The sequence below is a fragment of the Cladophialophora immunda genome (assembly GCF_000835495.1).
Source record: "Cladophialophora immunda strain CBS 83496 unplaced genomic scaffold supercont1.3, whole genome shotgun sequence".
In the NCBI taxonomy this organism is placed as follows: domain Eukaryota; kingdom Fungi; phylum Ascomycota; class Eurotiomycetes; order Chaetothyriales; family Herpotrichiellaceae; genus Cladophialophora; species Cladophialophora immunda.
The window spans coordinates 1,739,339-1,763,261 of NW_015622543.1; the positions used below are offsets into that span (position 1 = coordinate 1,739,339).

The 23,923-nt window shown below is 50.8% G+C and overlaps 3 protein-coding genes across 3 annotated transcripts; 1 reads left to right on the forward strand and 2 right to left on the reverse strand.

Annotated features, from left to right (window-relative positions):
- Window positions 1–1,359: 1,359 nt before the first annotated feature.
- Window positions 1,360–3,420, reverse strand: PV07_05115 (uncharacterized protein; the record flags this gene model as incomplete). The annotated part of the gene is made up of 2 exons (XM_016391987.1): window positions 3,040–3,420; window positions 1,360–2,988 (listed from the first exon to the last, which is right to left on the reverse strand). The coding sequence occupies exons 1-2, from the start codon at window positions 3,349–3,351 to the stop codon at window positions 1,360–1,362; spliced, it is 1,941 nt and encodes a 646-aa protein (XP_016249506.1). The 5' UTR covers window positions 3,352–3,420.
- Window positions 3,421–13,204: 9,784 nt separating this feature from the next.
- On the reverse strand, window positions 13,205–15,584 carry PV07_05116 (uncharacterized protein; the record flags this gene model as incomplete). The annotated part of the gene is made up of 2 exons (XM_016391988.1): window positions 13,205–14,638; window positions 14,691–15,584. 2 exons carry the CDS (start codon window positions 15,582–15,584, stop codon window positions 13,205–13,207), a joined length of 2,328 nt encoding a protein of 775 aa, XP_016249507.1.
- A 2,424-nt stretch (window positions 15,585–18,008) lies between these two features.
- PV07_05117 (uncharacterized protein) lies at window positions 18,009–22,075 on the forward strand (the record flags this gene model as incomplete). Its single annotated transcript, XM_016391989.1, has 11 exons — window positions 18,009–18,096; window positions 18,153–18,201; window positions 18,254–18,313; window positions 18,362–18,513; window positions 18,578–18,860; window positions 18,911–19,038; window positions 19,100–19,233; window positions 20,367–20,498; window positions 20,551–20,792; window positions 20,843–21,206; window positions 21,260–22,075. The coding sequence occupies 11 exons, from the start codon at window positions 18,009–18,011 to the stop codon at window positions 22,073–22,075; spliced, it is 2,448 nt and encodes an 815-aa protein (XP_016249508.1).
- Between the last annotated feature and the right edge of the window lie 1,848 nt (window positions 22,076–23,923).

The following is a 23,923-nucleotide window of genomic DNA, read 5'->3' on the forward strand; positions in this document are numbered from 1 at the left end:
GTTTTGACCACGGCCATCAGACCATCTTGAGTGGCAGAGAACCTCTAAATCAGGTTGGTATTACCACGGACGATGACAGTGTGGGTTGGCCCTTTAGCCCTTTGGTTATCAAGACCTAGAGCCGTATGTGACTATCAAAGGAGCCGGAATTGGCGCCTCTCTTAATCACGCCCTTCCAAATCCCCGAGCTACGATCCCTAACATCTCCGACACTATCTTCCAGGACTCTAGCGCAGCCTGCGACGTCGATGCGCCCCTTCACCTCGTCCACAGCTCTTCCGCCTCAATCTACTGCTCCTACATCAAAAGTCCGAGAAGGTGCGTCCGGGTGAAGAGGCGAGTTCGCCGCGGCTCAGAAGCGCCAGATCGAGTATTACAACTAAAGGCACACGCCGAAGACATTTAAGAGAGGCAATCTTGTGAAATTGTCAACGCGGAATCTAAGGCTTAAAGACAAGAAGTTGCAGCCCCGATTGATTGGCCCATTCCGAATTACAGAGGTGATCGGTTCGCGGGCATATTGATTGGCACTCCCGGAGCAGTATTCGAGGCTATAGGACGTATTCCCGATCCAGCCGCTTGAGGAGTACCACCCCAGAGGACAGCAGGTGCTACCGTTGCCAGAACTCGAGGATGTCGAGGACGAGTACGAGGGCGAAGAGATCCGAGATAAACGGATGATCAAAGGAAAGGTCCATTGCTTGATCAAGTGGACAGGATGGCTTTCGGAATACAGCCATTGGGTTCTGGAAGATGATATTTATGCACCGAAGCTGGTGCAGAGATTCGAAAAGTAGAGAAAGAGGAAACTTACAGCCTAGACAACGGCTTACGAGGACGAAAGCCCTACAAGGAGAGATAGTTGTAACACCCAACACCCCAGGACTACTTCAATGGCTATGGAAGGCGGCATAAGGCTGTCCTGAGCGCAGGAGAGACGCAGCAGGGTCTCGGCGGTCGACGTAGAGGCCATAAGCATACGAGGTGTACGAGTCCAGACTCACAGCGTAGCCGACGAGCTTTGGCGACCCCGAGCACCACCGAGAGAATGAGCGAGGAGGACGGCGAGCATAAAGAGACGCTCGAAAACCTCAGATGGACAGACAGGATTCAGTCCACAACCATTCCATCCCCTACCTTATGTTCCGTACATCGTTGTGTGATCCTTCTCAACCGCCTAACCGTGATATCCCTACCTTCTGTGGTGCCGTTGTTACAGCAGCCACAAGTAGACATTAGAAGACAGGATATCTCGACCTTAACATCCGTCATCGCGAAATTGAAATTCGTTTGCTCCCGGCGCAAATTGATCGATATACCCGAGTTAGATATATATATATGACGGAAATGCGCAGGCAATCATTCGTACAGGCGGTCTTTTCGAACGTTCGCAACCTTTGAAACTCCAGCCACGCCAAGGGATCCGATAGCGAGACTACCAATATCAGCGGCGCCCTCAACATCCCCAAGCCGCACCTTCAGATTCTTGAGCAGCTTCGCCCGATCGGATGCAGCCATGAAAGTTCCATTGGTGGGTAATGCCATATATGGATTGTTTCTTGTCGCCAAACTCGAGATATTCAGCATCACATCCGGAGCTTGTGTAAGGAAACAGCGAACAATAGGGCGAACCAAGCTCGCGACAATCATAACAATAGAAGCAAGGGCTAATGCAACAACCCAGCCGTCGTGACATTGGATGACTTCTGTTTTTGTGCTTTTCGTACCCTTGACGGTAGTAGAGTTTGCCAAAACTGTGTCTGTGGAAGCATTGTTGTTTCCCAAGTAGGTCGTTTGCGGATTTATGCCTCCTGAGACTGCGTATATACCATTTATGCACGTCCAGTAAGCGTTCATCAGCTGGTTCAGCCGCACCGCGAGGAGTTCTTTGGGGGAAGGCTGGACATAGTCGCTGTTAAACAGTGATATCCCGGCAGGATTACTCGAATCAATAAGATATGTCTGCACCAGCGTCGATGTCGACGGATGCGCTGTGATGGATGTAACAAATGCGGAGGCGAAGAGGTATAAGTTCCCGTAGTTGGCATAAGAGTTCAGATCCAATTGGGTAAAGGCAGCTGGCGGATGCTGCAGGCGAGACCGGCGTGCCTTAGAGGCAGCACAAGTAGACATTGTAGGACACAATATCTCTACCTCAACATATGTCGTTGTGATAGTGCAATCAAATTCGCCACCCCCTCCCCCAGGCCAAAATACCACATAGGTGAAGTTGAGCGGCTTAAGGCTTTCCACATCTGTTTGTGCTTGTTGGATGCGTTGAGTGGAATTGTCGTACCACCACATATATGCCCCGTCACCAGTCACAGAGTTATTGACAGGGAGATTGGTTTTCCACGTGCCATTAACGACGGGGCAGTCCAGGCGAAAGTATGCCGTTTCGATGTTTGTGGCGTAGTTGATAAAGTCAGTCGAGTCCACGCCAGCAATTGGAATTCCAACAATGGAAGAGTAAGTGCTCTGCTCTCCATCAAGAGTTATGAACCATCCATCGTCATCTATAGTCGAAGAATTTTCGTAGTGTTCGATCATAGGTATTTTGACATTGCCCCAAGTATCGCGTGGAGACGACTTTGTTGACTCCGGCGAGATGATGGAGGCCACGAAGAGAGTATTGACGATCGCATAATATGAAACTCGATCCGAATCATCGAACTGGTCGAAAGTGCCACCATAGACCATATATGTGAACTCGGATGGCTGACTAGAGATGTTGCTACCAATGGTCATTTGTCTGAACGAGGCCTGACCACCGACCGGTGACAGCGACCAAATGGCGATCAGAGCCACGCCTAGGAAGCTGGCGATGCGTAATTTGAGTTGCGAAGTTACCGTGCTTGTCAGAGACGTGCTCCCAGCTAGCAAATCTAAAATACCAACACGCTCTCCCTTTTCCAGGCGCCAGACAAGGATGGCGTGCGCTGCTCGGCCTAGGATACATGCAAAAAGGATAGGGAAAACACTCGGACCCTCGGAAGACGTTAGCTAGGAAGAATGTGTCACTCTGATCTTGGGCCATACATATTTGGTGGCGCTCAGCAGTGTGTTGGCTGTGTGTTTGTGGAGTGCAGTTGGAGCTTGGTCGTAAAGCTTTACTACCAGACCAAAAGCCAAGAAGGCAACTGAAAATGCGAGTAATAGACTATCTACAACAAGATCTGTTAGGACAGAGCCGATAGAGGACTTGATGGTCTTCGGTGAAGTTGGCCAGCCTTTGGGGACGTGTGCGGTCTGCTGAAGAAGAGGTGCGCTTGCAGGTATTTGCTGGATAGCGGGCCCTGGAAGAACTTCTGCTGCGATGGGAGCTTGCTGCTTCCCTTCGCTGTCTGCCATTGTGCAACTGCGCAATTATCGCAATAGGGTATGCCAGAAACTGTGAAGGGTCGAGTGCAAGGCATACCTCCAAGGCACTTATCAACTTTAAGTGAGGACTATGCAGAGCACAAGGCGTTTCCGTCAGGCTGAAATGGCCCCTATCTATCAGAATCATGGTATTGCTTTCCCCTGCAGCCTCGGGGCTGTGTCTCAGTTAAGCGCTTGATCTAGAGTCCCGCCGTTTCACTGGTTGGGGTCGGAAAACCAAGCATGGAATAGGTTAAGCGTTAGCATCACTCGGTCGGAGCTCATTCCAAGTGTGTGGACAAAGCGAACTCGAGTATAGCTGACATAAACCGCAACGGTTCTTCCGTCCGGCTGGTCGCAGGTCAGTGAGATGATGGCGAAGTTTGACCCAGACTAACCCAATTTAGAGAAGGAAACTTTAGTGACCATAAAATCGATTGCCAAGCTATGGGTACTTGGCCGAGGAGATAAATTAGCAACTACAGGCGGGTGCTGTGAACAAGGCCCCCTGGCCCAGATGTGGGCGCGATTGATCCGTTCCTCAGGCCGAATTTGTGACTGGCAGTGTGCCTGACAGGAACGCCAACAGATGTAATGACTGTTCGCGCTATTCTTCGGCCGAAGGCCTGTTACTAGCGTCGAGACCCCTTTGTTAATTACTCGAACGTATATAGTCAGACGGGCCCCAGGACCCCGTAGAATTCATCATGTTCCTCCATTGAGTCACAAATTACACCATGCTCAGTCATGTGCAGGAGCGTATCAGGTTGAAGCGGCGAGGCTCAGGGCCATGCTCAGGTCCAAAGATGGAAATGGAAAGTACTCGTGTCGAGATTCCGACGTCGAATTACCTGTTTCAGGATGGTAGTATCGATAAGTGCGGACTTGAAAGCCAAGGGAAGAAAACACCAAATGATGATTCGACCATGTAGGATCTGGAACCAAAACTTGGCCATTCAGAGAACTGTGGTTTCTGATGAATGCAGCTGCTAAATGCAAGCTGCCTGTCCCGGAGAGGCTCTGAGAAGTGGCTATCTACGGACAGAATCAGCACAATGTACGTGAAAACAACGCAGAAACATACCCTATGCCGCACCGCAGCGAAGGCTTTTGTCCCCAGGACGAGTTCGGCGACCGATGTTCTGAACTCGGGGCAACCCAAGGATTGGCAAATACTCATGGTCCAGATTTGGGCTTGTCAGCCTTCGTCTGGCCCGGCGGACAGCAGGTAGAACCCAAGGAGAGCCTTTCTCGTCGCGATAGCTTCCTTACCCAAGATTGACTTTCACTGGGGACGGATCATCGTGGTACCTGGCGGTCAATCCAAAGATGGCGTCTCTAGGAATGTGTGGCGCTGACTCGAAGAAAGACATGTTTCGTGAAAGTTTGCCGACAGAGAGCGGAAGGTGTCTCGACATGCGAGTATCTGGAATCGAGATTTTGCTGGTTTCTTTGATGGGCTTCCAGAAGGAAGCCAGAAGAAGTGACGAGCCCCTTAATAATAAGACCATAATGGAAATCTAAAACACCACACGCATGGTATTGACCGCGGAGCAGAACTCCCTCCGAAAGCATCAATCATAGATTTCCTCGAAATGATCACGGGAGAGGCTCCGACTAATTGAACCCGGCCTTGGTTCCCGGTCATGCAACAACAAGGCCGCCTCGGATGCAGTGGCCGAAGTCCGATGGATTGACACGGAGAGCGACGGCAATCAGGATGAGAACAACCATCCAAGACCTGGAAAGTCCAGCCCGGAAAGTTTGTTCTTCAGCTTGCCACAATGAAGGATTGGCATTACTCACCGTCGTAAACCGGACTTCTTGTCATTCTCCTTGCCCTATTCTCGCCGTCGTCAATATACAGTGTCCTAGTTGCATTGGCACCCTTTGAGGCGTTCCAATGTGACGCTGTCTCCTGGTGCGCATCGACTAAGCATGACGTCGCTCGTGAATTGAGACTTTGATGATCTATCCAAGAAACTTCCTGGCATTTTGAACCCTGAACTCCTGGTGATTACTTCGTTGCGGCGCGTTCACGCAAGGAATTTCCTCGCTGCTATGTCATTTTCCGTCGCTAGTCACGAGTTTTGTACTGTATGTTCAAGCCGTGCCGGTCGTTCTGATTTGATCATCAGAACGTAAAGCGAACAGATCTCAGTGCAAGATGCAATACGGCAGAACGCCGCAAAAAGCGACCGAGTCTCCGGTCCGTCCCATTCATCTTACATAAATAGGCTTTGAAACCCGCGAATTAGCAGCCATATACTTATAAATCTCATATGAAAGTAGTATTCTGGCCTTAAAAGGCATCGTCAATATATGACCAAGGGTAACATGCCCGGGGCCGCGGCAAATTCTTGATTTTGATATTAGGGTTAACGCTTGCTCCCGACTGTGGGCAACCTTTTAGTGCTCCAGGAACTGCGTCCCGAAGAAAAGCCAGTCTCGTCCGCACTAAAACTTGCAGCTCTTGAGATCATGCAAGTGGTCTCTCATCGGTGAGCCCCTTTGAACTAAATCGGTAGAAATTGTCGACGAGTTTGGATCCCATAAACCTGATGGTTCCTACTTCAGGGAGCGAAGTACCTCTGCATACAGGATGTCGGACTCTCTGCTGGCTGTCCTCGCAGTGTATCTGGAGTTCTGAGACAGGACCCGCGTGATGCCGTCAACGTCGTCGGGGAGTCGGCAGTGTGGGAGCGTATCCGTCATGTTTTTATCGTGCACGTCCTCGATGTGCTTCTCTGTCCCTTTATCGGTGGCTGAAGACCACGCGCCGCCCTGTTCTGGGATCCACGACTCTCGGCGAACGGCAGCCTGTGTCTGTCCAGCGATCGAACTCGCATCAATGATTTCCAGGGTCATTGATCTGTCCATCGAGTTTCGCTGGACGAGGTCTACCAGCTTGGACAGGATGTTTAACTCGAGCTTCAACTTGACGCTGTAGACGAAACCTTTGATACTTTCCTGGTAAAGCTGCAGGCGCTTGTATTGCAACATGACCAGCGCCGTCTAAAGAAATGTCAGCCCTAGACATACTCTGGACTGTTTGATGGCTTACGTCCATGCAAATGATCATGACATTGATGGTGAGGAGTTGCCAAATCGTGCTCCGGGTGTTTTCTTTGGATATGACTTTGAGCAGAGATATCGTCTTCCACACATACAGCCCGGAGATGATCAGTTCTTGGAGAGTGATGATGGTCATTTGTATATGCTCCATGTAGAAGTAGGCTTGAGCAAATGCTGGATCGGGCGAATATGCGTGGCCCCAGTCCAGGGCCACGGTGGTGCCTTCGATGAGCACGCTGTTGACGATTATCATCCACTTTACCGCCCTCAGAATGCTGACATTATCGAGTATCAGCCCCAGGCGCGAGTAGAGGACAAGGGATTGGCATGTAATCATGCACAACCACCCTGTGTCGAGGAGAAGCCCGCTAAGCCAGAAGTCACAGATGTTGAAATAACTCAGCGTGATGCCCAGCGTGTAGGAGATGACGCCATAGTTGCAGATGCTCAAGCTCCAGAAATATAGGCCTGTCTTTCTCTTGAAGGTGGTCAGAATCAGAAGTACCATCTCCAGTGAGTTATAGAAGGCGAGCCCAATCGATAGGGTGACGATAACGGAAGTGGCTGTGTAGCGGCCATCGAAAGGCCTTTTCCTTACGGCGTTCTGGTAGTAGTTGTCGGAGGACATGTCCAGAGGCAGCGATGTGCTATCTCGGAAGCATGGTGGCTCGCACCTTTGATCGTTGCTGTCAGTCGGCGCCTGCACGACAACGTCGTCTGAAGAAAGACATTCGCTGTGCTTGTGCCAATTTGTGTGTTTGGGCAAGAGGAAGCGACGAAAGATGGCACCGCCAGCGAGATGCAGTCTGCAGTCCCAGCGGGGCGAAGAAACTGGGTCCGTCTCCGCTCCCGAGCCCCTCCCCCACGTTTCGCCACCTCCATTCAATTGGGACCCGGGGCAGCCAAGGAGAGCGGAGGTTTGCACTCGATAACAGTCCCTCCAGGGGCCAAGTGCCAACAGCGTTCACGATATCACACTCATCCAATCTTCGTCACTGGGAGAGCAGGTCTACCGTACCCGGCAACTTACGTCAATTACAGACCCGAGGAGAACCCATCCTGGGAACCGGGTCAAGTTGCATCGTCTCATCCACGTTCTGACCGTGCCAGATGGTAGGCAGGGGGAAGTAGCCCTTTGTCCCACACTGGCCTGCGATCCATCCTTCGAGATCTGGACTGAAATTGCTTCTTCGTGTCGGCTGTTCATCGGCCTCCATGCGGGCAGAAGGACCGGGTACGCATCCGAGTAGTGAAGATGGCCGACCACAGGCGACTGGATTCCGGCAAAGAGGCTTAGTGTGATGCGCGGATTGGTTCTGACCACGCTTCTGACATCCAGTAATGGATTAGGGCTGTGTGACGGTTGTCGCCGTTCGAGAGATCGGATGGCATCCCGACGACGCTAGACCCCGGATTCGCCAAATCGGTCGGCCTTTGGGACCACCAATCAATCCAGGATGATTGCCGTCCTCCGCATCCGCTCCCGCAGGCCAGAGACTATAATATGGTATTGCAGCCTACCCCGGGATGGAGAACTCTGACCCCCATCATCGGAAAACTGCTGTTTGACTACGAACCACCCAATCTTCGTGCCAACATGAACAAAGAAGGGATTGACGACAAGTCTGTAGGTGCTCAAGAGAATGAGTATCAATCCTACAGCGTCGACGAAAACGGGCGCCGCCTTTCTGTGACCGGGCGACGGGTCTCCGTCGTTGACGATGTCTTTGGAGAGATTGTCCAAGGGGGACCAAATTATCGCAATGTTCGTTGCTTCGCAGAATAATATGTGGCACAAGCTGACAGCCTTTCCTAGGTCGGTTGGATGGGAACGGCCGTTCTCATGATGAAAACCCAGATCGGTCTCGGCGTCCTCTCCATTCCAGCGGTCTTTGACGTCCTCGGCATGGTCCCCGGCGTCATATGTCTAATCGTGATTGCGGTAATCACCACGTGGTCGGACTACATGGTCGGTGTGTTCAAGCTTCGACACCGGGGCGTCTACAGCCTCGACGATGTCGGCCAATTGTTGTTTGGCCGCATCGGACGCGAGGTATTTGGTGTGGCATTCGTCCTTTGTGAGTGTATATCCTACCTTGCGAGTCTCGTTCTTCCTGCTGATATTGTCCAGACTGGATTTTCGTCGCTGGCGCCGGCATGCTCGGCATCTCAATTGGCCTGAATGCAGTCTCAACACACGGAGCATGTACGGCCGTTTTTGTGGCCGTCGCTGCGATTATCGGATTCTGCCTCTCCAGCATCCAGACACTTAGCAAGATATCGTGGCTCGCTTGGGTAGGAGTGGCATGTATCTTGACTGCAAGTACGTTATTCGTGAGAGTTCCGTCTTGAAGATGCTGACCCTTTTTATAGTTTTCACCGTCACTGTCGCTGTTGGCGTACAAGATCGCCCTGCCGATGCACCTAAAGGAGGTGTCTTTGTCTCGGATTACAAGGTCACGAACGACCCGTCATTCACCGACGCAATCTCGGCTTGCTCTTCCCTGGTTTTCGCGTACGCCGGCACGCCTGCTTTCTTCTCGATCGTTTCCGAAATGCGAGATCCTCGACAGTATACACGCTCTCTCCTGATCTGCCAGAGCGTAGTCACAGCGACATACATTACAATCGGGGTGGTGGTCTATTACTACGCCGGTTCGTATGTGGCTTCTCCTGCGCTTGGATCAGCCGGTGCCCTACTCAAAAAGATTGCCTATGGTTTTGCTCTTCCGGGGCTGATTGTGACCACGACCCTCGTCATCCATTTGCCCGCGAAGTATATCTTCGTGCGGCTCTTGCGTGGCACACACCACCTCACCGAGGGGACTCCGAGACACTGGATCACCTGGCTGAGCTGCACGGCCGGGAATGCGATTGTCGCCTATGTGATTGCGAGTGCCATCCCCGTCTTCGGTGGCCTCGTGTCCCTTATTGGGGCCTTGCTTGGCACTCTCATGTCGTTCCAGCCGATGGGCTGTATGTGGCTGTACGATAACTGGGGTAGATTCAAGGCCGAGCGAACCACCAAACTGACGCTGATGGTATGCTGGAGCTGTTTTGTGGTCATATCGGGAACTTTCCTGATGATCGGGGGCACCTACGGGTCCGTCGTTGGCATCATTGATTCGTACAAGGCCTCTGGTGGCTCATCTGCATGGTCCTGCGCGGACAACTCGAACTCGGTGTGAGTTTCATCGATGGCGGAGGGCTTGAGTGGGGGATATGTTGAAGGCACATTCGTTTGTCCGTGGGTCTGACTGCCCTGGCAGAAGCTGATCGACTGTGGGATTCCCATAGTTTTCACGCTAGCCATAAGCTCATCCAAACCATCTCTTTTATTTCCAATGTGTTGTGCCGACGCATAACAGAGTGTTGCTCAGTGCAGAAACACGGGTAGTTGTTCACTCCTTAATATCGCCGAAGCAGATGAAGTAGCGAGCAGGGCAATCCAAAGCTCGTGCCGGCATTACTGATCATCAAGGCACACCTAAAGGGTCTCGAAATGCGCTTCCAGAGTTAGGTTGGGACTATTGAGGCAACGCCAGCTACATTCGCTGAGTCTCCAGGTGTGTAAGCCATGCTATTCAACATCAATGGAAAAAGTTTAGATCAGTCGCTGTCTTACTACTTGTGTTCGTATGTTGTTGTGTGGAGATACAGCTGTTACGACCTGCTTATCTAGGCTCATTGTGAAGTCTGGAGCCCAGGCGACAAGGTGTTGTGACTAGAATACCACATCTGAGATGAATTTCCCTCGATCCCGTGCAAAAAGGAATCTCGGCGACTCACACCGAGTTCACTTTCTCGTGGTGACTGAAGAGTTTCTGTGCCCCCGTCGCATCTGGCTCCCTATCATTCAGCAGACGATCTTCCTTTCCCTTCGACTCTTCTTCACTATACACAACTTGCGCAGTGGAGTGGTCAACTTCGTCACCAAACAGATCTGCAACTTCCTCAAGGTGCATTCCTCGCGTGTTTGGGAACCAGAAGAAGATCAACGTTGCAAAGGCCATGCCCGGGAGGATGAGAACAAGGTAGAATTTCCAGCCGATAGTTGAAAAGGCTGTCGGTGCAACTTGGAGCCAGACAATGTTGATCAAATTCACGCCGGCAATACCGAAGCTGATTCCCTTGGCTCGAAGATGAGTTGGAAACAGCTCTCCCAGGTAGACAAATTGACCGCTGTCCAAGGTTGATTCGAAAATGATAATGTAGACCTACGAGCCCGTCAGAGGATGTGTCAGAACAAGTGGAGTCTCTTGAGACCGTGTAGGCAAGGGCGGGCTTCAGAGGTTTTGAACCAACTTACGTAGAACATTGCAACGGCCGCCCGTAAGGCAGACTTGTTAGGGTGGGCCAGGGATTCAGGTGAGGTTGCGTATGTGGCGACAAGAGCCGCTTCGACAGAGAGACACACGAGAGACCCAGTGATGCCGCCTGCGAAAAGGACGGGACGGGGCATAGTGTCCACTACGTAAAGTGATAGCATGCCACCACCAAAGGCCAGGGTCAGCCACCCACACTGGTACAAAAGTTGCTTCGTGACACTAAATCCCAAGCTTTTGTAAATGGTTGGGCCATAGTTGTTGATCAGGATTGGACCGCAAAACTGGATCGACACGGTGGTGATGAATGCCAAGATGCATCTTTTGCGATAGCTTGGCTTCGTGAATAGAGCCCAGTAGGAGCTGTCGAGGCGGTCCTCGGTCTCGGCTTGCGCTTTGATCTGGAGGAGTTCTTGGTCGGCTTCGTCAGGGGCGTGGAGCTTCTGGAGAATGAGGCTCGCTTCGTCGTCCCTGCCTTGGATGACCAACCATCGAGGGCTTTCTGGCAACCAATACAGGCAGGGCAGGAGAATCGCAACGGGGAGACACTGAAGTAACGTCGGCCCCCGCCATTGCCAATTGTTGGTAGCTGGCAGATGCCAGAACCCAAAGCCAACCCAAGCCGCCAGACAGTATCCCAAAAGCAGTGACGCGCCGTGAACTGCGACAAGGGACCCGCGGTTATGCGCGGGGACAACCTCATTCATCCAGACTGGAATGGCAGAGACCAGCGCGTAGGAACCCCATCCTGCCCAGAACCGACAAGCAATGAACATGGCGAGGTTGACGCTTCCGGCAAGCAAACCTCCCATGATCAACACAAGGGCACTAGGGATTGCGATTCCTGCACGCCGACCCCAGCGGTCTGCGGAGAATGCGACCGTGAAAGTCCCCAGAAACCCTCCAGCTTGGTAGAGGGAATTCATCAGTCCGATGATGTCGTTCTCGTTGGAGCGAGAGCTCAGGTTGAAGTACGTGTAGAAAGAGGGCTGTGCTAACGTTGTCGATATCACACTGGCTGAATAACCGTATCCCAGAGACCCCAGGGCCATGACCACGATTATGAACGCATTGATCGGTTTGAACTGGCGTTGAGAAGGATGACCCATTGTTCCGGGTTCGAAGGGGAAGCTGTCTCGGTCGGAAGATCAGGGAGACTCTGTGGTGATGCTGTCGAGGTTGAGACTATAGGGAAAGGACTCTTCAGTATTAATACCGCATCGAAACCGGAAATTTTGCAGGAATTGCGCGGTTGATGAGAGGACGGGTCAACCGGTCCAAAGGCTCGGGAATCAAGGGGACACGAAGAGCTCAAAAGCCATGCATCGTGGCCTCGACTCAGCCCTTCCGGAAGCTGTAAGACCAGAATTGCCGATGGTCAAAGCCTGAACAGGGTACCAATTCCATGAGAGGAAGAAGCAAACCGGGACCTTAGAGCGATGAACATCGGCGGTGCAGCGGCTAACGGGGCCAACCCGAGCTTTCTTGCAACGAGAAAGTGTCTTGAGTTTCACAATCACAGAATCACATCTCCAGACTTGGGGCCCCGGACCGCGGGGAGCGAGAGAAGTCCATCAGGTAGACTTGCCCAAGCCTATTCTCTCTTCTCTCGAAATCCCGTGTCGTGGGAAAATTGTGGATCTCAAAACGCGAATATTGCTTGAATGATGTTCTCGATATGGTATTGTTTTCGACTACAGGAGAGAAAATCTCTTCACTGAAAGCGACAAGAGTCACGGCTGGTAGTAGATCAGCATTCCTGCCTTTATGACCTAACAACATGGGAAGTTTACGATGCTACCGACAAATGATTGATGACTTGAATAGAAAAAGGAGGATTTTTGAAATTCGTGCCTCGAACATAACACGTTGACCGTTTGCTAGTCAATTTCAGGATACATTTATTCGCCATGCTTCTAATCCTGCTTCCGCACCAATCAAATTGGGGGTCAGAGACGCAGCATATCGGCAATTGCCCCAGTAAATACCTGGTTGTCTTTGGTCCTTCAAGTTCAGCCTCGGGAAATGCTGTCGAGCGTTCAATTCCACGTATGACTTGATCAGTGATCCGGAAAGAAAAAGTGGCCCTGTTCACATGCAGATCCAAGTTCATTTTGTCTCTTGGGCCGGCGGGCCGGCGGGGTATTCGGGCAAAAGATGCAGACCCACTTGCTGTACCATTAGTTTAGCACACTTTAAAATGAATACCGAGTATGGGGACTGCAGCCGGTGCATTCTCGGAGGTTGCTGGATCAAGCTCGGTCTCAAGGAGAAGGGTATTGAGGAGGCGGGAATGTGTTGGAGGTGCAAGAGAAGAAGTACCATGCCCTCAGGCGAGTCAGCTTCTCGAGGCTAGTTTCAGGATTGTCGAAGGTAGCAGTAGAGGCTAAAATGGATAGAAACACTGTCTTGTTGAAATCACAACTATTCCCAAGCATGAAACCTCATGCAAAAGGCAGGGATATAATGTCATTGTCAACCCACGTACCACCAGATGTACTGTTCTGTGCATCTGGCCCACCCAGCCACGTATCTGGGAAGACTAGGTCCGAAAAACCAGCTGGTGTATGGGTATACAAGAAGGGATTGTGCTCTGCGGTAGGTTGCTCGTCCAGGTTTGGAGATGCCAGGTTTGTGGACTTTGGCCCTTCACTACCCGAAGGTTGAATTGGTGCGTCACCTTCAGTGTTCTGGCCTCGATTCTGTTCCCATCCTTGACACTGGTCATATCCAGCCAGTGACATCTTTTCTGGGACAGTCGATAGAGTTTTCCCATGGACCACAGCTGGCCCCCTTTTTGTTGTTGGATGCTGTACAGGATTAAGCCGGGACTCGACATAGCTCAAGAAATTAACTGCCCACTCTGCAGAAAGGTGGCCGTCAACAAGTTCCCGAAGGGCCTGTCTGCATTCTTCCAGCCTCTGGCGTCCTTCATAGCGCACCATGGGGTCCTCACTTTTCATGTCGGTAATATGGCTGACGCTTATTGGAAAGAGGCAGCTTATCACAGTGGGGGGCATCTCCTTCATCACGTCTGCAGCATAGGCATCCATGATGATTTTGTTCACCTGCAAGGCAGCTTCTCGGACTATGGCCCGTGGTGTACCTTCGGCGAGTGGAGATTTATTCGGTTCGTCGGGTACATGTCCGTTAGATGGAAGTGTCCTCTGTCGATGTATCAAGACGAAGCCTGTGTGATACAAAATGGAAAGCAGTGCACGGTGCACGAATAGTGCCCGCTCGTGTGTATCCGATCGTGAAGGCATCGGGCCGGGGTGTAGGACCTCCGAAGGCGCGTTCTCCAGCCATTGTCGAAAGTCATCTTCGATATCTCTCAACTCGCGCGGTTCAATATGAGTTTTCCGTTGTTTAGGAATAGGATGAAAGTACAAAATATCAATGTTTCCGGTTGATGTCTCGTGATAAGCCTTGAGCAGCACCCTGGTGATGATTCTGCAGATGCTAGCTGTTTGTATACAGATCGATGCCTGTTGTCTCTGAAAATATAGAGATTTTGCCCTCATATTGTGGTGGTCGGGCCTTGGATGGACATTTATTTCGAAGTCGTCCAGAGTCAGAGGTGCCACTCGAAAATCTGAGTCTCGGATCCGCGGAACTCGGTTCGTTGCCATCGAGGCACACGTGTCTCTGATGGTGCAACTCCACCAAAGGCGCCGTCTTAATGCACGAGCCTTTGGCTTCAGATATTGGTTGTTGATATCCTGGTGCAATCCAATGGCTCTGGCAAGAGACAGGGCGATTCCCAGCCAATGCCAGCCATCTTTGTATTGCGGTGGTCCTTCCCACCAAAGTGACAAAAGAATGAGGGTCTGGATGTTGCACATGGGGTCCTTCTCATAATCTAGATCATACAACAACTCCAAAAGAGTCAATTAAACACTTCATTGGACAAAACGCAGCCTCACTCACCCGAGTTCTCAGGTAAAATGTCATTCGGGCAGCTTTCCTGGTCAAGAAGCCTCGCCTCCTCAGTAACTTGATGTCGACCCAGGATGCTCCCGCAAACATTACCGCTTGGAGGACGGGGAGACTAAACAGCTGATCTGAGTTGCCGTAAAGGGCTTTGTCCAACGTGTCTAGATCAAGGAATGGGTAACACGGATGGATGTAGTCGATATAGCTCTCAATTAATGCGTCCCGAAGCTCTGCATCCGGAAGAGAACAAGCGCCTTTCTGATGGAGATAATTCAAGTCCGCCCTCGAAAGGCAGGAGGGGGCAGGTTTCACAAACCGTGCTACTGGGGAATCAGCTGATGACGGTTCTGAAGCAGGCCACGTCCGATCCAATGTCGAAGATGCAGATGAATTCGGAGAACACGGAGGAGGAACGCTGTTCAGTGCAGCCTCATACCAATCGATCTCGTCCTCGCTATCCTGAGCAGACTTGCTATCAAGGCCAGCGGATGTTTGTTTTATGATGGTGGGACCAGAATCTGGACTGGTTTGATCCACGTTGTTAGTAGATGGAAGGTTTTGCCGCGATTGATTGTGATATGGTCCGATGTCAGCTGTATCGATTGCTGATAAGGCTGGAATCTCACTCGAGTCTTCCGCTGAAAGTCCATTCTGACGTTTCGTGAGACTGGTTTGGTTTTTGGCGCGACGCTGCCTCGGTAATAGAATGCACTGGACGTCTTCGAAGACACAATTCGTGCACGGCTGACTGCCTCTAGCATCACACCTGATCTTTCGTGCTCGGCAAAGAGTGCACGCTGCTCGTGCACGTGGGGGGCAGAGAATGCCGTTCCGCCTTTGGCTGGGTGGGTGGAAGCTGCGAACCGGAGGCTCCACGACCCCGGGCATCATGGTAAAATCACGATTGGGGCGAGGACTCGATTTGAGATTGTAGTCGTAATGCGAGTGAGAAGATTGGTGAACCACTGGGATCGAGTCGAGGTTGCGGTGAGGATGCGGAAGGGGGGAGAGTTGTGGGCACCAGTGGCGGGTGATGGGAGTCTCGTTATTTAAGAGAGTCAATGCTGTTGCGGGGTCTCCAGATCGTGGCAAGCTGGATGGGTCGGGGTTGTGGAGTACCGAGTTTCATTTGCCTATCTTGCTTACGACCGAACCAGGCCCAGAATTGTCAACCGTCTGGATAATGGAGGTGGAATCAGGTGTGGTATTTTTTTCTCTGTGCCAGATATAAGAAGACGGTGGATACTTCCTTGATAACACCAACCACAGGTGGGGAAGTAACCAAGTACTTGTCTCGTAGTGCGGTTGAGGCAACTATCAGTTTCCTTGACCCTATTCCCGAGGCAGAGGCTACTCGTGTGTTTGGACTTCAACGGAATCGATATCAGGTCTCTGTGGTCTGGCAGAGGAGGTGATACCATCCGGGGAAAGCTAGAGACTCTTTTTGGCAAAGCTTTCAAGGGGTGGACAACTAAAAAGGCCTTTGAACTCGCTAAGACTTCAATAGATGCGAGTAGCCATCCATCTTACCTTATGAACTGAAACGATACAACACACTTCTGCTGAAGTCAACTACACTCAGTGGCTTGCAAGATGTATCCCCCACTGTAGATAGGATAGTGACGACGTTGAGACTGCTCAATGAAATATTTGCTATTTGGAGCCAACACAATGATGATCATAGTAATTGTCTTTAGTGTGAGGTACAATCGATTACATTCATACAGTGACGTTCATAGCCTGCTCGAAGGTCGATTTGAAGCCGGGTGGGCCTCTTAGAATACACACCAGCCTCTCGGCACACTTCCGCTAAATGTAGATGTTCGACTATACGGGATGGACAATCGGGAAATGGTGGATTGGCCTGGAGCTAGGGTCACCATTCTAATTACGGTGGAAGATCAGACGCAACGAGGCCACGTTCCTTGAGCAGAAGCCAGTTCGGCGAAAGTTCAATCGCCAACGTCTCTCGAATGGCATCTTTGAATTGTTTTCGTCCCACCCACAATGTATTGGACGCTGTCCTGAAATGCCGCGGATGAAGAAGCCCGGGCCGTCGGAATTGCCTAAATTATCGTTCGGCCCGTAACAACTACGGTAAGTATTAAGTAAGCCCTCTCACGGAACTAACTAGAGTCCGTCGACGAAGAGGCGCCTTTCGAATTTGATTGATAGGCAATGGGAAATTTCATTTGATCTTGTGAGTAGCATTTCCCATGGTTGCTACTGTGATATAAATGCTTCGAGCTGTCACCCCCGGTGCAGCAACTGCTGAACAGGAAGCCGCATTTGACGAATTTACCTCCCCGTACTCACGTTTTGCCGAAGTATCAACATGGCACCAAACTTTGGCGAACTTTCAGAACAAGCTGCCCTCGGCAGAAAGCTCAGTGGCGAATTTCTGGGAGAAAAATTCTTTCAGGATGTGCTCAGTAACATGGTACGTGACCTCAGAAGCGACATTTCCCACAAGCCTGAGGCTCAACAGCTTCTCGCAGATCATAAAGTATGTCTCACGGCTAACACAGGAGCGGCACAGAAGGACGACATTTTCACAAAAACGAGCATGGAATACATTTGGGAGACATGTTTCGCTGCATACGCAAGGCCAGGCTTGGAATGGAAGGAGCGGTCCCTGATGAATATCGCTATGTTAATAGCCCTGGGCCGGGGACCTGAACTTCGCATCCATATCCGTGCTGCCGTGAACAATGGGTTTTCCGAGGAGAAAATCTGTGAGGCTATCCGCCATGCAATGATCTACTGTGGTGTTCCTGCTGGTCGAGATGCTATGCTGATAGCCAGCGAGGTTATTGGTGAATTAAAGTCATCCGGAGAGTATCCTAAGAAAGCATGAGGCTTGGAGATATCTAGCGCAATTATGTCCTGCACCAGCGAGATATCATCATCACAGAGGGCGCCACAGGCATCTTCATAGAAATTCAGAACAGGTCGTCATTCCTGCACGCATATAATGTACCAGCTGTAGTTGTGGAACTTCCCCAGTTTTCCATTGTGGTAGCGGGAAAGGAAAGGCAATCTAAAATGACGACTGTTGAACGCTCAGGTCCTCACCAAGTTCAGGGATGAATCTGCCGTGTTTCCATTCCCATTGATGTGCTGTGCCCTCTTGGGCCGTGTAACCCGATTGTCGGTCCGAGGAATCTGTACCTTCAGGAGAAGGCTGGGCTGCGCGCTGTAAATTCCAGCGTCTATAAAGTCTCTTAACCCCGTGACATGACACCACTTAGAGACTGAGCTCTGAGGCATTCGTATCCACATATTTCACATCACTGCATTGAAGATTTCACCATGTCGTATGAATACAAGGGGCCTGTCGATGTCGGCGCCGCTTTCGACGAGAGCCGGGTCAAAGGCAAGACAGCTATCGTTACTGGAGGTAAATAACTCGTTTCAAGGCTTCCTGATCAGCAAGATTATTAAGACTTCTCGCAGGCGCCAACGGAATAGGTGAAGCCTATGTCCGACACCTCGTCAAGGCAGGGTAAGTATCACGTTGATCCGATGCTAGCAATGTGGGCCTTGACGGTGATCAGAGCATTCGTTACAGTTGCGGACATGGACGAACCTCGTGGGAAAGCCCTTGAGGAGGAGCTGTGAAGATCACCCCGTTTACAGTCAACACAAAGACTTACCTCTTCCAGCTCAATCAAGTTCTTCAAATGCAACGTTTATCATTGGTCGGACCAGCTGGCCGTGTTTCGATCAACACTATCGGCATCTCCCACGGGTCGGATTGATATAGTCATCGCCAACGCAGGTATCAGCGGCGGTGACTCTGTTCATTTCAATGACCGTACGTGAAGTATCCAGGCCCAAATGAGCTGATCGAGAGTTCTGCGCTAAAAGTACCCTCCCAGTCAGCCTCGATGAGCCGGAAGAGCCAAAGTTGAATGTCCTCGCCGTGAACCTCGTTGGCGCACTGTATACAATCAAACTTGCCTTGTTTTACTTCCGCAAGCAGGGTTTGAATGGTCAAGGGCAGGACCAGAATCTGATCCTCCAAGGAAGTGTCGCAGGCTACATCGATTTTCCTGGTGCACCACAGTACACTGCCTCAAAATACGGCCTTCGAGGTATCATGAAGTCGTTGAGGTGGTCAGAGGTTCAATTTGGCACTCGAACCAACTATATAGCGCCATGGTAAAAGGCCATACTGCACCCTATGGTAATGTACGACTGATCGATGACAGGTTCGTGAAAACATCCATCCTGAGCCCAACTGCAAAGAAATGGCTCGAGTCTTCTGGAACCGAGTTTGCAGATGTTGAGGACGCGGCACGCTGTGTCATGAGGATCTTATCGGACCAGAGTATCAATGGTGAGAGTACCTGGAGCGCTCAAAAGTGACGTAGGCTCACACACTATGTCCATTGTCTCAGGTCGCGCATTCAGTATCATGCCACGAAGCATGGCCCCCCACAGCTTCCTCGACATAGATATAGACGACTACAAAGAGGGGACATTGCTGAACGACATGAACAAAATCGCTGTTAATACAAACCACCGCGCTAGTGTAAGTCTGCCCAAGATTCGAGATCACAGGAGCCAATACCATCTTCTTAGATCGACCCTAGCCAACAAAAAACAAACACTCAGTGGTAAAGAACAATTCAAAATTTGTTCTTTCAGACGTTAGCACATCTGGAACATTTCACTTCGGGCAGATAACTCTCCAAGTCGAAAAGGCTGCATTGACCTATAAGCAGACCAACTTTCCGCCATAGGCATCGAGAGAGCCATGGAGTCCAATAGTTATTCATACTGCAATAGCATTCACAAAACATTAGCGTCTATTACGAGCTTTCTCATTAGGTTCAGCTCGAGCCGTGCTTCACGTACATTCTTCTAGTCAGTTGCCTCTCAGAGCCAATCAAGATAAGGAAGCAAAGCCAAGGAAAAAAGCAGTGCAAATGTTTCCCTGTCTAGAGCATATTCTAGAGGTTGGTTACTACGCACTCCAAGATTCCCATCTACAGAAACCTGTAACATCTCCACCTGGTTCCGAGATACGTTCGAGGCCGCTTTATCATTCCCGTCATTGAAGATCTTTGAAATGTATCGTTAAAAGCAACAACATGAAGCGCCAATCTCTTGCGGCTGCTCAATCTCAAGGGCGAGATTCCGAGGACCGTGGATTCTATGTTTCTGCGACGAAACTTACTTGCCGCGGCCCGTTCGGTTTCCGATGCGCCATACGCATAAGGGCGACCCGCTCGTAGCTCTGAGGTATGTTTTCATGGTCTGGCTAAGTGTGGTATGACTCCAGGCTGTGGCGAGATGTTTCCATCTGATCCTCCTCTTGGGGACAGATATGAAGAACAAATATGGGACGCTGGAGAGAAATGAATAAAACGTCACCCTCAAACTGCTCTTTGAAGACAAATGCCTCTCAGACTTGTTTCAAGTCGATTATCTTGTTTAGAAACAATAGCAAATCATTGACAGAGAGAATTTCAATCCTGAAATCTGTTGCCTTTTCAGCACGGTATTAAGATGGGCGACACCGGCCGAATACCTATCCATGAAGAGTCAGCCTCACGCAAGGCCAACCTAATTCTACGTCCCACGCCAGCTTTCACTCCACGTAGAAAACTCAAGGTCATAACGGTCGGGTGTGGTTTCTCCGCCCTGATATTCGCACACAAGCTACAACACCAATTTCCCGAGTTCCAGCAGCTAGTATCGCATAAGATTTTCGAGGCAAGGGATGACATTGGCGGCACTTGGTTGGTGAACCGATACCCTGGGGTACAATGCGACGTGCCCGCTCATGTATATGTACGCCGCTTCTCTCATCTTCGATGCCACGCAGAGTTGACTGTGATGACAGGCTTTCCCTTTCGATCCGAAACCTGACTGGAGTCATTTCTATGCTACGGGACAGGATATCTACGCCTATATGAAACAGACTGCTGAGAAATGGAACCTACTTCGAGATGTGCACCTCAATCACAAGGTTACGGAAGCTATCTGGCGCGAAGATCTCGGACAATGGAAGGTGACAGTTGAAAATGGTGGACGCACGATCACAGAATATGCCGACTTTCTAGTATCAGGTCAAGGTGTATTGAAGTAGGTGTCAAGGATGAATCCCTGTCTCTGGCATTTTCTGACATTGATAGTAAGTGGCGATGGCCGGACATCAAAGGCCTGGATACCTTCAAAGGCCACAAATGTCATTCGGCTGCTTGGGACGAAAACTACGACTATTCCAACAAGAGGATCGCCGTCATTGGAAATGGATCTTCGGGTGTCCAAATTGTGCCTGCACTTGCTCGTCTACCTGGGACGACCGTTTTCAGCTTTCAGAGGAGTCCCAACTACGTTTATACTCATCTCTCACCGGCAAATTTGCTCGGTCGTGAAGATGACAGCCAAAACCCTCCCTTCACTGAAGAGGACAAGGCTCGATTCTGCGAGGACAAGGAGTTCCACCGAAACTATCGTCGGAAGATCATTCATGGAATCAACTCATCTTTTAAAATGGTTGGTGGACAGTGATTCTACTTCTTTCAGGATAGCTAATACGGAAGAAACAGTTCTCCAAGGGCTCGGCAGAAAACGCAGCGGTGACAGAAGCGGCCCGTAGGCAAATGGCAGAAGCCCTCCACCACGACCCTGAATTGTGCGCAAAGCTGATCCCAGAATGGGGTCTGGGTTGTCGCCGAATCACTCCTGGAGAGGGCTATCTGGAGTCATTTACGAAGCCCAACGTCGAGCTGGTGACAAGCGCGGTGGTGGAGGCAACTGAAGACTCGGTCATCACAGCAGACGGCCGAGAGTTCAAGGTCGACGTGATCGCCTGCGCCACTGGATTCGACGTCTCGTTGAAGCCCTCGTGGAGCATGTTCGGACGGAACGGCGTCGATCTCAACAAGGAGTGGTCGGTCGACCCGGAGTCCTACCTTTCAGTCGCTGCGCGCGACATGCCTAACTACTTCATATTCCTCGGGCCCAACGCCGTCATCGCCCACGGCTCACTGCTCGAATCGATCAACTGGACCGCCGATTATATCCTAAAGTGGCTACGCAAGGTTGCCACCGAAAACATCAAGTCGATTACTCCAAAGGCTGCAGTCGTGGATGAACTAATCCAATATGGAGACGAAGTCCACAAGACCCTCATTTGGTCTGATAGTTGCACGAGTTGGTTCAAGCGAAATGTGCCTGACGGTCGGATCACCGCGGCATTTGCAGGGAGTGCCTTGTTGTTCCGCAGACTGATCAGCGAGATACGTGCGGAGGATTTCGACATCGAATACTGGACTGGCAATCGCTGGTCATTCATGGGCACTGGCTTCACAGAGTACGAACTGAACCCAGAGAATGATCTAGCTTGGTACATAGAACATTAGATACTAGATTGATTTTCCCACGGTCCTCCCTTTAAGCACTGAGGTTGAATGTGAATAGGGCACTCTTGCCTCGTGCGCTCTTGGTTTACTCGATAGTATATCACGAGCCTATCATGGACCAGCAGGATCTTGGAGGTTGAGAATGGTAAACCTATGAAAGAAGAGACTAGCCAAAATAGCATAGGAAAGCCAGAGCGCCAAGGTGCGTCATCGAATTCGTAAACCAGCTTAACGCCGCCAATCTTGTTTCGAGGCCTCGGAGGGCTTCCTGCAGCGCTTGAGGGCTTATTAATTACTCATACGGTCCTAATCAGATCCTCCCTAGCACCAGTGAGATGATCATTTTGAACTCCTGTGGGAATTCAAGCTTGCTGGTGGATGCGAAACTGGACCCCGCTCTTTTCAAAGGCTTTAACTACGGAAGATGGAATACCTCAAGCTCCACCGTTCTCGACTTCCGTCTCGACGTTGAAATCCCGAGGTGTTATATTCAACCGCGCTTGCAGTCCCGGCTTGTTTGTGAGTACATCTATCCGATGCCCTGTGAAGGCGTTTGTGGGTCCTTGATAAAAGGTTCGAGGCCCAACGCCTTGCGTGGGCCCATCTTAGTGCCTCCTCGCGTCAGGTGAAATATCCGGCTCAAATACGTGATTCCTGACTTGGGCCGATCGGGCCGGCTGGCACAGAGCATGACATTGGTTCAAAATTGCTGTTGCCCGGGTTCGGATGCGCTACAAGGCCTGGTATGCTACTTTTCCGCGAATACACCCGAAGACTATTGAACAATTTCGTTAAAGGGCCACACATGTCTGGTTCCCATGAATAGAATAGGATTTCAACGTCAACGGGTCAAGCGCTTATGACCTCTATTCTGCAGGAATATTCTTCGATTTAACTTGTATCCTCGGCACAAATTCATCATGGTGGCAGATATTGGATTCATCGGTATGAGTGCTCTCGGCGGATGCCATCAAACCAGAATGCACTAACATACACAGGTATTGGCAACATGGGATTTCACATGGCTGGAAATGTTCGCAAGAAGATGGAGCACTCTGCAACGCTCCACATCTTTGATGTGAATAGTGCCGCATGTCAACATTTCGCGGATAAATTTGGTGATTTTGGTCCCGTAATGATTGCGAAGTCTTCGAAAGAGGTGGCGAACAATTCTCAAACAGTCATTTCAATGGTGCCTATGGATCAGCATTGTCGAGCAGTTTATCTGGATGAAGAAACCGGGGTCATCGCCGCTCGTGCCGATCAAAATCGATTAATCCTAGAGTGCAGCACTATCAGTATTGCAACGGCTCAAGAGATAGGTAAGGCAGTCATGGAAGCCGGCAGGGGGAGGTATATCGATACGCCGGTCTCTGGCGGTGTCGGCGGCGCGGAGGCTGGCACTCTGTCATTCTTTTGCGGGTATCCGAATGCGGCAGACAGAGATACGCTCACCCAACGCGTTAAAGACGCGGTAGGTTGGATGAGCACGGCTGAACGGATCAATTTCTGCGGCATTCTCGGAGCAGGACTGGTGAGCAAGATTGCCAACAACTACATGGGGCTCTGCAACCTTGCCGCGGCCGCCCAGGGCATGGCTTTTGGGATACGCCACGGAATGGACAAGGAGATCCTGTATAGATGTATCAAAGGATCGAGCGGCGACTCTTGGATCTTCGATTTCTCGCAACCGGTGCCGGGAGTCACTGCGCGGAGTGCCTCGAGTAATGGCTTCCGACCTGGATTTACATCTCGCTTGTGTGTTAAAGACATTTCCCTGGCGATCAAAGCCGCACAGGCAGTCGGAATCGACGCAACGATGGGAGAAACAGCCCTTAAAGAGTATAT